This window comes from Humulus lupulus, chromosome 1 (assembly GCF_963169125.1).
Source record: "Humulus lupulus chromosome 1, drHumLupu1.1, whole genome shotgun sequence".
NCBI lineage: Eukaryota > Viridiplantae > Streptophyta > Magnoliopsida > Rosales > Cannabaceae > Humulus > Humulus lupulus.
This window is the reverse complement of record NC_084793.1, coordinates 11,743,492-11,758,754: the sequence shown is the minus strand read 5'-3', so window position 1 is coordinate 11,758,754 and position 15,263 is coordinate 11,743,492. Positions and strand designations below refer to the sequence as shown.

The window sequence follows — 15,263 nt, the reverse complement described above, 5'->3', positions numbered from 1 at the left end:
CAAAATCCACTCATCTTCAGCTCAACCACATAAACTTCCTTTCTTGCTTCAACCTCAAATTTTCCTTCACTGCTTTCCCGAGAAAATTCTGATTCCAAACAATGGTGAGCAGTGCTGTGGCTCAAGCCATGATTGCGGCGAACACATTCTCATGCACATTTCCTTCCCAGAGAAGCTTCTGCAACTTTGGTAGATTCCACAACCACAGACTCCATCACCCTCGAAATTCCAGGCTTCTCATTGTTAGAGCTTCCGTCGTCGAAGAGGAAGACTGCAATGACGAAGAATGCGCCCCTGATAAGGAGGTCAATTTCCTTTTAATTTTTTTTAATCTATTATTTATTCTTTATAATCGAAATCCATCACTATTTATATATGCAAAAAGCTCTTGAATTGAGGAATTTAATTTTTTGGGTCCTTCATAAATTTCTTGTTTTAACTTTATAATTGATTTTCATTTGAAAAAGATTAAACATGGAAATGTTTTAGCCCAAAGTGGAAAGAGCTTGGTTATTTGTAACAGGGGAACTTCTCATTTGTGTAATCTATCTCTTAATAGTGGTTTGTAAAAAGATTATCTCAATCGTTTTGCCAAAGATAGAATCAGAGAACTTGTTCTTTAGTATCTGGATTTAGAGTTTCTGGATATGTTATGCGCAAATCGTCTGATTATTATGTTTTTAGTGTTAATATGTTTTGGGTTGAATTCGAGTGAAAGATTGACTTTGGTAAATGTGTGAAACAGGTTGGGAAGGTCAGTATGGAATGGCTCGCTGGGGATAAGACCCAAGTGGTCGGCACATATCCCCCACGAAAGAAGGGTTGGACTGGATATGTTGAGAAGGACACTGCCGGACAGACAAACATATATTCGGTTGAGGTTAGTAATTGCCTGATTCTTACAATTAGTATTGTTTTGCCATGTTCTTTAGGTTTTGTCATTAAGGACCTTAATGGTTGCACAAAAGAAAATTGAATGGCTCTTGTCATTGTTCATTCTAATAGCATAAGATATGATGATTACTAGGGTGAAAAAATGTGAATGAGCTATTCAACAACAATCACTCAAGAGACAGTCATTGATTGTCTAGGTTAATAATGTCAAACAAAGCCACGAAAACAAATCCATGAAAATCTCAGAATTGGAAACCATCTACCAATTCAACTCCATCAGCACTAGTAAGCCAGGTCGGGGGGGTGTTCCCCTACATTGCAAGCCCCTTCTAGAGCATTCATTTCACCCCCGTTGTCCTGCATAGTTCACACTATGCCACTTTCGATGCTTCATTTCTTCTGGAATTCTACATTAATTTAGAGAATCCCTGTTGCTTGAATGAAGCAAATTTTGATTAACACAGACTTGAAATTCATATGGAAGATCATAAAGGTTATACTTTAAAGTATGTCAATCTGATTGGTGGTTGGGATATAGGACAAAACAGGAAATAAAAAAACTGTCAACACACTAAAGTCTGCTTTCTGTACGCATGGATTTTGATGAGTGCAGCAGGTTAGAGAGTGAAAAGGTGAAGTTTAGACTCTTTCTTTGTTGTTGTCTTCTTTGCAGAAACACTTAGGTGTACCGGCTCTGATCTGATGCAACTCTTAGCAGCCTTACATGGAGGTTGATAAGAATAAGATACAATCAATTAGAACCCTAGGCTGGTTGGGACTCTCTTACTAACATTCAGTAGCAAATGTACAAAATATCCCTTAACAGAAAACCTAGACAACCTAAACAGCCCCACATCAGATTTGCTTATTTTCTTTTTTGACTTCATCTTTTTTCTCCACACTCGAGTGTGGACAGTGGATTATGGCATGGCTAGGAACTAATATCATTTAAATTTTGCAGCCTGCGGTTTATGTGGCTGAAAGTGCAATAAGTTCAGGAACTGCAGGTACTTCTTCAGATGGAGCTGAGAACACAGCAGCAATTGCTGCAGGCATTGCTCTCGTCTCTGTGGCTGCAGCATCGTCAATCCTCCTTCAAGTTAGTAAAACAAACCCTCCACCTGTGGTGAAGACAGCTGAATACAGCGGACCATCACTAAGTTATTACATCAACAAGTTTAAGCCCCAGGAGATTATTGAAGCCTCAGCACCAAGTTTAGATGTAACGTCCTCAACGCTGCAGCCTGAGAGCCCGGCTCCACAAGCCCAGATTCAGGTCGAGTCTCAATTTAACCAAGAACCTTCCACTTCAAGCAATGCTTCCGCTTCTTCTTAAAGAAATGAAATTGGCTATGCTGAAATATAGCATTTATGATATGTGCCTAAATTTATGATTTTGCCGTGGTTTAGTTTAGTTATGTATAATTGTATATCATTGTGCATCTATTGACCATTAAGATGTAAATCATGAGTACAAACATAAAAGGAAAGATGTTAAATGATATAGGTTTTCATGTAATTTTGGCATTTGCTTGACACCTTATCATGTAATTTTTTTTTTCTTTCTATACAGCATATTTGTGTTATATAATTGTAAGTATAAATTATCGAGAATGCCAGTCAATCTCGGCTTGAAGGGCTGTCCCAAAATGATGTGGCCCCCCCAATTGGGTGGCAGCCTGAAAAATTGTCGAATTGGGTGACGCCACATCAGCTCGTGATGCTACTCATCCTTAAGGTCAACTCCAACTATGAAATGCATTTTAATGTTGAACCTCCTTTAGCACTATATTTTTTTTTCATTACGAACACAATACTAAAAAGTATATTCTATATTATTTATTATTTTATAATTTATATAAAATAATATACAAATATATTTATTATTAAATACTAATATAAAAAGCAAAAAAAGTAAATTAAAATTTTTTTTTTGCCATTGTTACAGTACTCCACCATATTTGATGGGATGGTGTAACTTGCCAAATACAATTGGGTTGGATTTGCTTTTGTGCTTTTTCAACATTATATTTGTTGTTTTAGAATTTTGTTGTAACTGCACTCAGGCCAATTTTACTCATAAAAATTTGTAGTAAAATTGTATAAAATATATATATATATATTTTAAGGGCATTATTATTAGTTGAGAAGATAGTTGCACAGGTTTACATAAGGAGTGAGAGTATGCTATCTTTTCTTCCCCATTTAATATGTCACTGTAAAGACTTAAAAAGAAAAGGTAGCATTATGAGCTGAGCTCCACCTCAAACTAAGAAACAGATAAAAGAAATGAAGGCGGATCAAAATATTTAAAATTTTGGGGTATTTGGGCCATAGTTTGGTTATTTGAGGTTAGCCCATTATTGTTTTAGGCAGGCCCATAATTTGGTTTGATGAGTAGGAGAACAGTCAACACTACGTACATCTAACTAAGTCGCCATCATGTTATGCCCATATTTTTTTATTTGACAACTAAGCAAAAGTGAATGTTGATAAGTCTAATCATTTGTCCCATCTGTTATCCTTTAATTTAATTTATTTATTTTTTCTAAAAACATTGTTTATCCAAATATCAATTATTCATTACAACTTTTAATAGATTCAAAATATAAAAATCCATTGATAAATCTTTTCATATTTTTCTTTTTTTAAAAAATGAAAATTATTTATCATTTAAAAAATCAAAACTAAATGAATCCATTTAATACTTTGTCTCTCAATTGAATAATATCAATAATATTTATAACTTATAATATTAGCAACAGTGAAGGCAGAAATCTTGTTAGATATATTATGAGTTATAACAATATATAATTTTTATTAAATAAATGATATCCCTTTTGTCAACCTATTAATTATTTAAACTTAAAAGTGCAATTCATTACCCACCTATTTGTTTTTATTATTACTTTACGTCACTTAATAAATTTTTTATTTGAGTAAATATACATATTTATATATGGCAAAAGTAATTATTTGTTTTATTGTTGGAAAATAGTTCACTATTTTTATTACAGGTATTATGCACTTATTAAAATAATTATATTAAAAAAATCAATATGATTTTTTTTAAAAAAAATTTTTGACAACCAAACAAATCACAGACAGTTGTGGTTTCAACGGTCAGTTTTTTACCATCTTCTCCTAATTTGATTTAATTATTTTCACAAATAAATTTTAATGTAATATTTTTTCACATATATATATATTAATAAAGAATTTATACGCGATTTCTGAAACCAACTCTTCTTCTTCCTCTTCTGGATCCTCCACCACCAAGCTCCGAAGCAGGTACATGACCCTAGATTTTGTAATGTTATATGAATCTTTGATTGCGATTGCGATTGTGATGCAATTTGTGGTTTGATTTAATCGCGTTCTTATATGCAACATTGTTTTTGGCTCAAGTTTATTTGAAAGATTAATGCTTTTTCTTTTTGGGAAACAATTCATTGGGAATTTCTGTTTTGTATGTTTGGAAATTATGATTTGGGAACAATTTGTGATTGAATTGCATGGAATTAGCATTCTAAAATGGAGTTTGGTTTGGTTTATCATTATTAATTGGTTAGGTGATAATGAGTCATTGCGTTAGTTTCATTTAAAACTTTTCATTGTTAGTTGATCAAACATTATTTTGCACAGTTGGGGGGTAGTCGCATTTTATTGGTATGGCATTTGTTCTCGATTGTTCTTGTATTGTTTGTTTATTTCATCATAATCAAGCGCAATTTGTTGGGGTCTATCTGCTTTAAATGTTAATATTATCTTAGAACTGGGTTTTCCTAAATGTATTTTTTTAAATATATATATGTATATAGTTAGATAGATATATACATTAAAGCTTTATTTTACTGACCCAATGTATTTAGTTCTTAACTATTGAGAGTTTAATTTTTTTTTCTTCATTTGCCCTGTGCATGTTTCTCTCATTATTCACTTCGAATTTGCTGGAAATTCTCTTGGAAAAGAGTTTCTGAGTCAAATGAATTGGAAAGATTTTACAATTTTATATTTTGAACAATTTCCAGTCTTGAGAATTAAGGTTTCCTTCTTTGTTTGCTCCCAAATATATTTGTTTCCCGTGCTAGTTATTGATTAAAACTATTATTGTAGATTAATTTATCATTTTTGCTTTCCTGAATCCTTATTGTTTCTTTCTCTGGTATCCTGAAGATGGGATGCTCATGCTCCACTTTTGGGTTATATAGGATTGAAATGGTCTCCTGCTTTGGTTCCCAAAACTCTCCTTGATGTTGTCCATTTGGTATCACATGAACTTCTAGATCAGTTTTTGGGGAGATGGCAGCAGCAGAGGGAAATTCATTGGTGGAAGCACACCAGAAACCCCGGGGGTTTATGGCCAATCTAACATCTGCAGCATGTGAATGGTTTTTGATATTTCTGTTGCTGATTGATGCTGTGTTGTCATATCTACTCACGAAGTTTGCTGATTACTGCAAATTGCAGACTCCTTGCATTTTGTGCTCCAGGCTTGATCATGTTATAGGCAATGAAAGGCCTGAATTTTATCGCAATCTGCTTTGCAGAAATCACATATCAGAGATATCATCTTTGATTTCTTGTCATATTCATGGTAAACTTGCTGATGGCCACGGAATGTGCGACGATTGCATCTTTTCATTCACTAGGAAGAATTTATCTTTCTCAGAAATGAACAGGATTTTGGGGGGTAAGTTGGGATTGGATAATTGTGGCTCTGGTTTACAAAGCTTGGTTATAAGTGATGGTTCTGTGGGTACAAAGCCATGTTCTTGCTGTGGGAAGCCTTGGAGACCAAAACAGAATAAGCAAAGATTTTTCCAAATAAAATCACCTGGGAATGTATTTCCTAAGCGTGATTTTCCTTTACCACGATTTCCAAGTCATAGTCGCCTGCACCATCGGAATACCTCCAGAAAGATGAAAAATCAATATTATCATTCAATAAAGTCCCAAGGTCTTGGAAAAAGAAGTTTTGTTCCTTTGTCTGATGTAGGGTACACTGAGTTGAATATCAATTCTGACTCTGAATCTGAGGTTGCATTTTCTGATGATGATGGTAGAAGTACTATACCTGGAAATAGTGAATATGAAAACGATTTTCTAGTTCTATCTTCAGAAAATCCATCTAAAGTTCCCTCCAATGACTTGATATCAGCAAAAGTGATTAATTTCTCTGATACTAGACCTTTGCTTTCAGAAATGTGGGTGCAGTCTGATGTTAGCAAGGCTCATCTGCCAATTGCTTTTGATGGTGCTAGTGCAGATTGTATAGCTAGACTCAACTGGCAGGAATCCCCACAGAAGCCTAACCCTTGTAGACTGCCTGAGCTAATTTTACCTGAGGAAAAATCGACATCATCAAATGTATCTGAAATTCCACAAAAGGCATCAATTGAGAACAAGCTCGAACTTCCAGATCTGTGTGATTTCAATCATATTTCACATGAAGAATCAATTGAGAACAAGGTTGAACTTCCAGATCTGTGTGATTTCAATCCTTTAGGATGGTGTGACCTTTTCACTTTGGACTACTGTCCCTCTTTTGTTCAAACTTCATCAGTGGCGGGTAAGTTTTTTCTCTGCGCCTTGGTATCTGTGAATGTGCACGTGATTTATATGGGCCTGATTCCTTTCTGAAACTGTTTTTGGCAGAAATTACAGGAACTAGTGACATTAGACATGCATCCATTGACAACCCTGAGGAAGTTCTGCAGTCACTAAGTATTCCATCTGCAACATGTGTTGAAACTTGCCAGGTTGTTGACAATTTAATTCTGAAGCCAAAACACATTGATGAAAGCAAGTTGTGTGAATTAAATGACAGTGAGATGGAAAGAGAATCATCTTCACGTATTGTTGAACTTTCTGTCATGAGGAAACCTGATAGACTTAATGAGGAACCAAAAATGATGCCATCTTCATCTGAAGATACTTCCACTCAAGGGATTGATTTATCATTAAAGAATACAAGAAGATGGGAACATGATCATGGAGATGTCCAGATAACTTCCAGCTCAGATGACATTCAGATTTTTCGAAGGTCTGCCTCAGTGGAGTCTAGTCTTGAATCTCTGGATGCAGGCAATGTAAGTGAGATTGAGGGTGAAAGTATAACTGATCGGTTAAGAAGACAAGTTGAATATGACAGAAAATGTATTAAATCTTTGTATAAGGAGTTAGGAGAAGAAAGAAGTGCTGCTTCAGTTGCTGCGAATCAGGCAATGGCCATGATTACTAGATTGCAAGAAGAAAAATCAGCACTCCATATGGAGGCCCTTCAGTATTTGAGAATGATGGAAGAGCAAGCAGAGTATGATGTAGATGCACTTCAGAAAGCTAATGATCTCCTAGCTGAAAGGGAAAAGGAGATGCAAGATATGGAAGCTGAGCTAGAATTTTATAGGTTGAATTTTCCTGATGAAACAGTTTTGGAAGATTTGCCTGGGGAGAATTTTGAATTGAATGGCATGAGTATGAAAGTGGATAATGCTATCATACCCTGCCAAGATAATAAAAGTCTTCCTCCAAACTTGATGATTGCTGGGATGTCCAAAGATAGTGAGGAGCCTTCTGATACTAAAATTCCACATTTGGGGTTTGAAGAAGAAAAGATGTACATTTCACGATGTTTGCAGAGCTTGGAAATGAAACTACATGAAATTTCTTGTAGTGTTGGTTTCTCCAGCATAGGCAATGGTGAGCATTCTAAAATATTTGCAGATGATAGGATAGAGGGAGAAGAATACCTTAAAAATGAGAAGAATTTGGCAAATATTCAAACGGATGAATATGATTCCTCTTTGAAAGAAGATTTGCACAAGTGTAATGGAAGCTATGCTGCTCAAGAAGACGCAACTAGCTCAGATGGTGAATATAATCATCGTGCTTCCTCCGATAGGCAAAAATGTTTCCCTGACCAAAGAGAAGTTAGTTTGGCTGCTCTAGAAAGTGAAGTCTCAGACCTCAATGACAGGTTGGAAGCACTAGAAGCTGATCATTGTTTTCTCGAGCATATGATTAACTCTCTTCAAAATGGCAACAAGGGATTACAATTTGTTCAAGAAGTAACTCATCAACTTAAGGAATTACGGAAAATTGGGATAAGATTAAGAAATCAGTCTGCTTCTTGAATTTGAATAAACTTTTGCACGGTAAGCTTTAGAACAGGATTAAGATTAAAGAGTAAACCCTTTTATGCTCCTTTTCTATTGCAAATCCCTCTTTTATCTCTGTGGCTTCTCATTCATGGACATTGTATTGCTTGTCAGATATAAGCCAAGAAAACAGGCTGGAAATCGTGACAGTGCCAATAGTCATCTCTCAGTATGTCAATGCAAAGGTCAAGAACTCATCAATCATCATTCTAATTCCCTCAGTAGCCATCAATTTTGGAAAATCGGACAGAGATCTTCATGAACAGAACAGGTAGCATTCAAAGTTTTTTTGAAGAAAAAGTTAGTACATACTAAGAGAGACAATATCAGGAAAAAAAAAATCAGAAAAACAGCCTCTGCTGCTGGGCTTTGTTTTTGCTATGTTTAATATGTTTGAAAGCTAGAAGAGCTAGCAACGTTAATAATTGTTTTTTCTTTGCTTTTGTTATTGTTAGGTTGTAAAGTTGGTATATCTTTGTAGTTTTTTTTGCTATGATCACGAAATCACTTTCTTCTGTAAGTTTGAAAAGTTGGTGATTTTGTTATTTGATTTTTGTAGCAAAACATAGAGATAACTTTATAAAGGCATGAAAGTGAAGTTGATACATAAACATTTATTTTCTTACAGTCTTACAGCACAAGTATATAACATTTTATCATCATTACTTTGTCAAATGAGCTATTAATTGATTTCTAGTTTGCATACTTGTTTGTTAATAAACAAATAACAAGAGCAAGTATGTTATTGCTAAATACGTGATTAGACCATCAATTTATTTTTTGATATTGGGGGAGGGGATTCGAATTTATGACCCTTTTTGTGGTTTTTGTGGGGAGAGATGCAGTACCATTAGTTTTGTTTATGAGTTATGACCACTAGATTATCTATTTTGAAAAATATTTTTTTTGGACTTCATGTTTTCTAGATAATATCAAAATAGTTCTATGAACTCGATCATGGTCAAAATATTTATGTCCTCAAATTTTATTTATGAAGTCATGAATCTGAAAAATACGTAAACAATTTAAAAAAATAAAATTTCACAAATCAAATTTAAATTTATATTTCAGGTTCACTCTTTTTTTTAAAAAAAAAATAAATAAAATAAATACAAATTTTCGTTCACAAACCAATCATGACTCTTCAAGCATAGATGATGGAACTATAGAGACCTTAATCTTATTTTTGTCTTTTTGTACAAGTATACTTGATTAATTTACAATCTTTATACTTTTTTGTAAAACTTCTAATTGTTATATATAATTAGGATATTCTTTTATAGGAGTTTCATTTTAAGCCTTATCGGTGGAGTTTTTAGTGTTTCTCGACCCGTAAACAATTTTCGATATGATTTTTTTATGACCGTATATATTGTAGCTATTTAGAGCATCCTGCAAATTTTCAGAAAATTCCAAATAGTTTACAGTACCGAAAATTATGTTTAAACATATTGTTGCACGCATGACTAATTTTTTTATGCATGTGGAAATCAACATGTTTGAACTTAGTTTTTGGTACTATAAACTATTTGGAATTTTCTGAAAATTTGCAGGATGCTGTAAATAGCTACAATATATACGATCATAAAAAAAATCGCGTCGAAAACAATTCACGGGTCGAAAAATACTGAGAGCCCCACCGATAGAACTTAAAGCGAAGTCTTTATAAAAAAAATTGTCCTATATAATTATAATGGCAATTATTTTTTTATATATTGACTCAAATTATATTTACAAAGGGAAATTTGATTAATCATACTTACATTAGCTTAATAATTAAAATTTGAACCAAAGTTAACCACCATATGATATCAATGCTCATCTTTCATTTAATACCAAAAATACCCCTCTCATAACACCTTTCCTCTCTATTCTCCCTCTTCCTCTCTACCTCTCTTCACCATACCTCTCTTCACCATACATTCTCTCTCACTCTCTCTTCACCATACGTTTTACACACAAGATTTTTATACTAAAATCTTGCAAGAAAGATACACATTCGGACATTGTGGATTGTTTGAGGAGAAACACCAAGCTTTGTGTTATTTTTGCTCATAGTGAAGAGATTAAATGGGTAAGTGATTTTCTTTGATTCTTGTTGTTGTTGGTTGCTTTTATGATTCATAATGCTGTTTATATGTTGGATCTGTAGTTTGTTGGTATTTTTTGCTGTTTTTTTGGGTGAAAATCGTGTTATGTGAAAATCTGCGTTTTCTTGGGTTCCCTGAGTTTTTTTTCTAAATGCCCGATAGTGTCCGATAGAGACCCGATACAGGCACGATAGTTGTTGAGTTTCAAGGTTAGGGATGAAGGTCCGATGGCAACCCGATGGTTGCCCGATAGTTTGGTTACCCGATGGTTATAAAGGTACGATGGCTACCCGATGGTTGCCCCGATTATTATTTTAAATCTATACACCCTTTTAAGTACGATAATGGATCGATAGTAGTCCGATATATGCCCGATTGTTATTATTAAGTTACTGCGGACCTAATAGTACGATGGTACTCGATGTTACCCGATACTTGCCCGATATTAGTGTTTTAAGTGATCAAAAAACATAAATAAAACTTTGCCCGATACCGCCCGATACTGGTACGATGCCAAAACATTTGAACTAAATTTCGACATTTTGTTGCCATTTACTGATTTTTTTTCTTTGTACATGATAGGGTCAACTTTGTTCGCGTACTTAATGTATAATGGTGTTTGGGAGCGTGAAGGTAGAGATTGGGTTTTTAATGGAGCCGAAAATTTAACGTTCGAGTTGGAGAAGGACATAACTTACTCACAACTTGTTGAACTTCTGTACTCAGAGCTGGAGGTTGACAAAGTGCAGTATGACCTGAAATTAAAAGTGAATTATAAGTACATGAAAGGGTTAATGTATCGGCCTGAACTTATAAGGAATGACAAGGGTGTAAGCTTATATTTGTCAATGCTTTTGAAGAAGCCAGATGAATTTGTTCTCCTTTTTGTGACTTTGGTGGAGAAGAATATCATTGTTGATCGTAATCCTCCACCAAGTACTGTTAAGGATACTCGTAGTGAGGTTGAGACTTATGTTCCAGAAAAAAATCTGGAGGTGCTGGTAGCCACTACTATACCTGAATCAAACCCTTTCATACCAACAGTTGACCATGTAGCACAGATGCCATTTCATGATGATTTTCCTGATTGTCCTGACCCTGAAAATGATTTTGAGGGCAATGACGACCAAGAAACAGAGGTCCGTTCTCAAGCTTTGAGCCTGAGTCCACTGTCGTACCAAATACCGAGGCAAACAACATGTAGAAGTAGACCCCATAGAGAAGATCGCCAAACACCTGGTACTAGTAGTAGTCGTCCAGACGGAACAAATGATGCTAGAGAATTTAGTGATCCACTCTCTTCTTCGACATATTATAGTAAATTCAAAGCTCAGATGTTTACAAGAGAAGACATTGAGGATAATAGTCACTATATATCTATGGGTGGCACATCGGGCGGGGAGATTCATTTAGGAAAGTTTTTCAGAGACAAGGAACATTTAAAGAAGGTTGCTGGCTTGTTTGCAATGAAGAAGGGATTCGACTTTATAGTTAAGAAGTCTGGTACTGATGTTTGGTATATTACATGCAAGGATCCTGATTGTGGGTGGAGGTTAAGAGGGAAGAAGAAGCAACTTTCTAACATGTTCGAGGTGACAGCATTTGAAAATGTACACACATGTTCCCTCGATGTTCGAAAAAAAGATAACCGTCAAGCATCACCTTTGGTAGTTGCCGAACTGATCAAGGATAAATTCTCAGTTAACGGTTCAGATTATTTAGCCTCCAAAATAAGAGAAGATATGAAGAATTCTTTCGGGATCGAAATGAGTTATGAGAAGGCTTGGAGATGCAGAGAGAAAGCACTCCACATAGTTAGGGGTACGTCTGAAGCTTCATATTCGAAGTTACCTGGGTACTTGCACATGCTGCAGTTGAACAATCCCGATTCCATTACTGATTTCAAGGTAGACGAGGGTCGCTTCAAGTATTGCTTTTTTTCTCTGGGTGCTTGTAGGCGGGGATTCAAGTTTTGTCGACCTGTTATATGTATTGATGGGTCCTTCTTGAAAACTAGGTATGGTGGCCAAATGTTGTGTGCCGTGGCATTGGATTCAGACAGCCACATATTTCCGATTGCTTTCGCAATGGTTGACAGTGAGAACCACGACTCTTGGACCTATTTCATGAGGAAGTTGAAACAAGCGATTGGTGATGTTGAGAACTTAGCATTCGTATCAGATAGGCATCAAAGCCTTGTTCATGCTTTGGAACTTGTCTTCCCTGATGCACCCCATGGCGCATGCTACCACCACATTATTATGAACGTGGCTAGCAAGTTCAAGACTGATTGCTTCACGGATCATATTTACAGTTGTGCATACTCGTATAAGAAGACAGATTTAGAAAGAGAATTTGAAAAGATAAAAGCAATGGATGTTCGAGTTGCACTATATCTTGAGGGCATTGGATTTGAAAGATGGGTTCGTGCGTACTTTCCAGGGGACCGTTACAATGTAATGACAAGTAATTGGGCTGAAAGTTTCAACAGCAAAACTAAGGACGCAAGAGCCTTCCCGATCACTGCTTTTGTTGAATTCATCAGGTTTACTATTCAAACATGGTTTGCTACTCAAAAGGAAAACGCTGAAAAGTGTAGCACGACTCTATCACCAGTTATGGAGGGGGACTTGTCATGTCAATTTGAGAAATCTCGGTTCTTAAGCGTCGACAGAGCTGGACCTTATACATTTAATGTCCACCCCGGAGGAACAGTTCAGAGCGGTGGTATAGTTGATTTGGAGGCACGACAATGCAGTTGCGGCCTATTCCAAATCATGAAGATTCCTTGTCCACATGCATGTGCTGCTGCTCAAGAACGAAATATTAGCATGTACGCATTGTGCTCTCAATATTACACAAGAGAGAGTTGGAAGAGCACATATGAGGGGACAATTATGCCAGTTGGTGATGAGGATGATTGGGAATTGCCTGAAGACATTAAGAACATCCAAGTTGGAGTACCAATTGAGAAGAAACCTGTAGGCCGACCGAAGAAGCAAAAGGTCGGACGAATTAGGAAAAATCGATATCCTTCTAATGGAGACAAGGTTGTGATACAACGATGTTGTAGCAAGTGTGGTGGTAAAGGGCACAACAAAGCGTCTTGCAAGTACCGAGGTTAACTTGTTTTGTTTGTATTCTAGTTGACCTATTATGTTTTATTTCTGCTTGAACTAGTAATATTTGTTATGTGCTGGATTTTGCAGGTTTTTTTCTGTTTTTTTCTCCATTATGAAACTCTTAAATATGTAATAATCCAGTGTTGGTTCGATAGTGCACGATGCCGGTACGACAATGCACGATATTGTTTGTTGTAGGATTATTTAAATGTATCTTACAATATGGTACGACGTTGCTTGATGTAGTACGATAGTTAATGTACGACATTAGGGTACGATAATGTACGATATTGGTCCGATAATGGTACGATGGTATGGTTTCAGTACAGTTCGTGAAATTTGTGAGGCATGTGAGGGTACGATAGAGTACGATAGTGATCGACGATAGTACGATGCAAAGATTAAGCACATTAAAATGTAGTAATTACAAAAAGAGCAATCAAAAAAATTATACAATTCAAAAAAATTAAGACCGTTCAACATAAGTTTTGGTATAATAAGTCTACACACCACCTTTGCCTAAAAAGTTTCATATTATTGTCAGTTACATTATCAAATGGTAGTTGTAGAAGCTTATGTTCAATATGATCAATTACGTAACATCCGCAATCGCCACTGCATTAGAAAATAAACAATAATTTAATAAAGTTTTGTAATTAAGAAATAATAATTAATATGTGATATTTAATAAAGTTCACCTGGATTTTGTTTGCGGTACGAATTCACGTGGAATGAGTTTCCAATCGAAGGGTCTGACCTGACTCTCTGATGCTGTCAACTGAGGCGCGAGTATAACGTCATGGTTCTCAAATAAACCGGACTGTCGCAAGACCGACGGGAAAATGGTACACCAGTCAACCATCAAGCTGATCAAATCGTTTTCGGAAATTGATCCAATACTGGAGTCAAAGATGTTGAGCATCCACCCATTCAGGTCTGCCTCTACAGCTACCCAATGCATTTGGTCTTTCAAGAAGAGGGCAAAATAAATGAACTCCTTGTTCTGCCAACTCGGTAAGAACTGGACTGCATCACCCCTAACCAGGTCCAATATACTGTCATCCCAACTAAATCTAGAGTAGTCAGAACCTGGAAAAGCGTCCCACCGACCCTTCAATGATTCGGGAAAAATTGTAGGCATAACAACACATTTCTGAGGGTACACGTTAGGATAAAATTCTAGACGCCTCCTCATGAGATGGAATGCTGCATCTAAATGCTACATCAAAGGAAAATTAAGTCAGTAACCACATTATCGTACCAAAATAAACAAACAAAAAACTATCAGACATGAATATAGTAACTATCGTACCCCAATCGTACCATTATCGTACCCCAATCGTACATGAATATAGTAGCAATAAAACCTTCTATCGTACCCATATCGTGTTAATGTCGTACCATCATCGTACCTTTATGGCAAAAACTAGTATTATACACCATCGTACCCACTAGCGTCCCACTGTCGTACCATCATCGTACATTATCGTACTACCATCGTACCTAAATTGTCCCACTACAAATTCTAAAATTACGATGGTAATAGTAACTACTTAACAAATTATATCGTACCACTATCGTGCTAATGTCGTACCACCATCGTACCATTGACATATAAACAGTTTATAATTTGACACTTATAATTATCGTACTACCATCGTACCATATCGTACCCATATCGTACCACTACATATAGAAACATTTAAATAAATTTTCAACATTATTTAATTATGAAGTTATAGAAAACTTACAGAGTCAGAAAGCCATGTCCTCGGAGTATGCAGTTTCAGGAACCAAGCAGCATCGTGTGTCCCTGAGAAGCATTCCCTCGGATATTTATTCCCAATGGTGCCAAGCAACCACTTGTGAAAGGTCATAAGTAATTTACCATCAACAACCCTCAATGGATCCACATTCACTGCTGTCTTCGATTTCTTATTCCTTTTCCTCATTGCAGTGTACTCATCGAACCGCCTAGGCCTCTTTCTTTCTCTCCT

The 15,263-nt window shown here is 35.9% G+C and overlaps 2 protein-coding genes across 3 annotated transcripts; both read left to right on the top strand.

Annotated features, from left to right (window-relative positions):
* The first annotated feature begins 23 nt into the window (after positions 1–23).
* On the top strand, positions 24–2,413 carry LOC133785501 (protein MAINTENANCE OF PSII UNDER HIGH LIGHT 1). The gene is made up of 3 exons (XM_062224731.1): positions 24–305; positions 746–880; positions 1,856–2,413. Exons 1-3 carry the CDS (start codon positions 102–104, stop codon positions 2,228–2,230), a joined length of 714 nt encoding a protein of 237 aa, XP_062080715.1. The 5' UTR covers positions 24–101; the 3' UTR covers positions 2,231–2,413.
* A 1,700-nt stretch (positions 2,414–4,113) lies between these two features.
* On the top strand, positions 4,114–8,681 carry LOC133785460 (myosin-binding protein 1-like). 2 transcript variants are annotated; one of them, XM_062224698.1, is made up of 4 exons: positions 4,114–4,185; positions 5,106–6,466; positions 6,553–8,051; positions 8,169–8,681. In XM_062224698.1, the coding sequence occupies exons 2-3, from the start codon at positions 5,197–5,199 to the stop codon at positions 8,028–8,030; spliced, it is 2,748 nt and encodes a 915-aa protein (XP_062080682.1). In that variant the 5' UTR covers positions 4,114–4,185; positions 5,106–5,196; the 3' UTR covers positions 8,031–8,051; positions 8,169–8,681. The 2 variants fall into 2 exon arrangements, with proteins under 2 accessions (XP_062080682.1, XP_062080676.1); XM_062224692.1 differs by having other exon boundaries at positions 4,119–4,185; positions 5,071–6,466.
* The last annotated feature ends 6,582 nt before the right edge of the window (positions 8,682–15,263 follow it).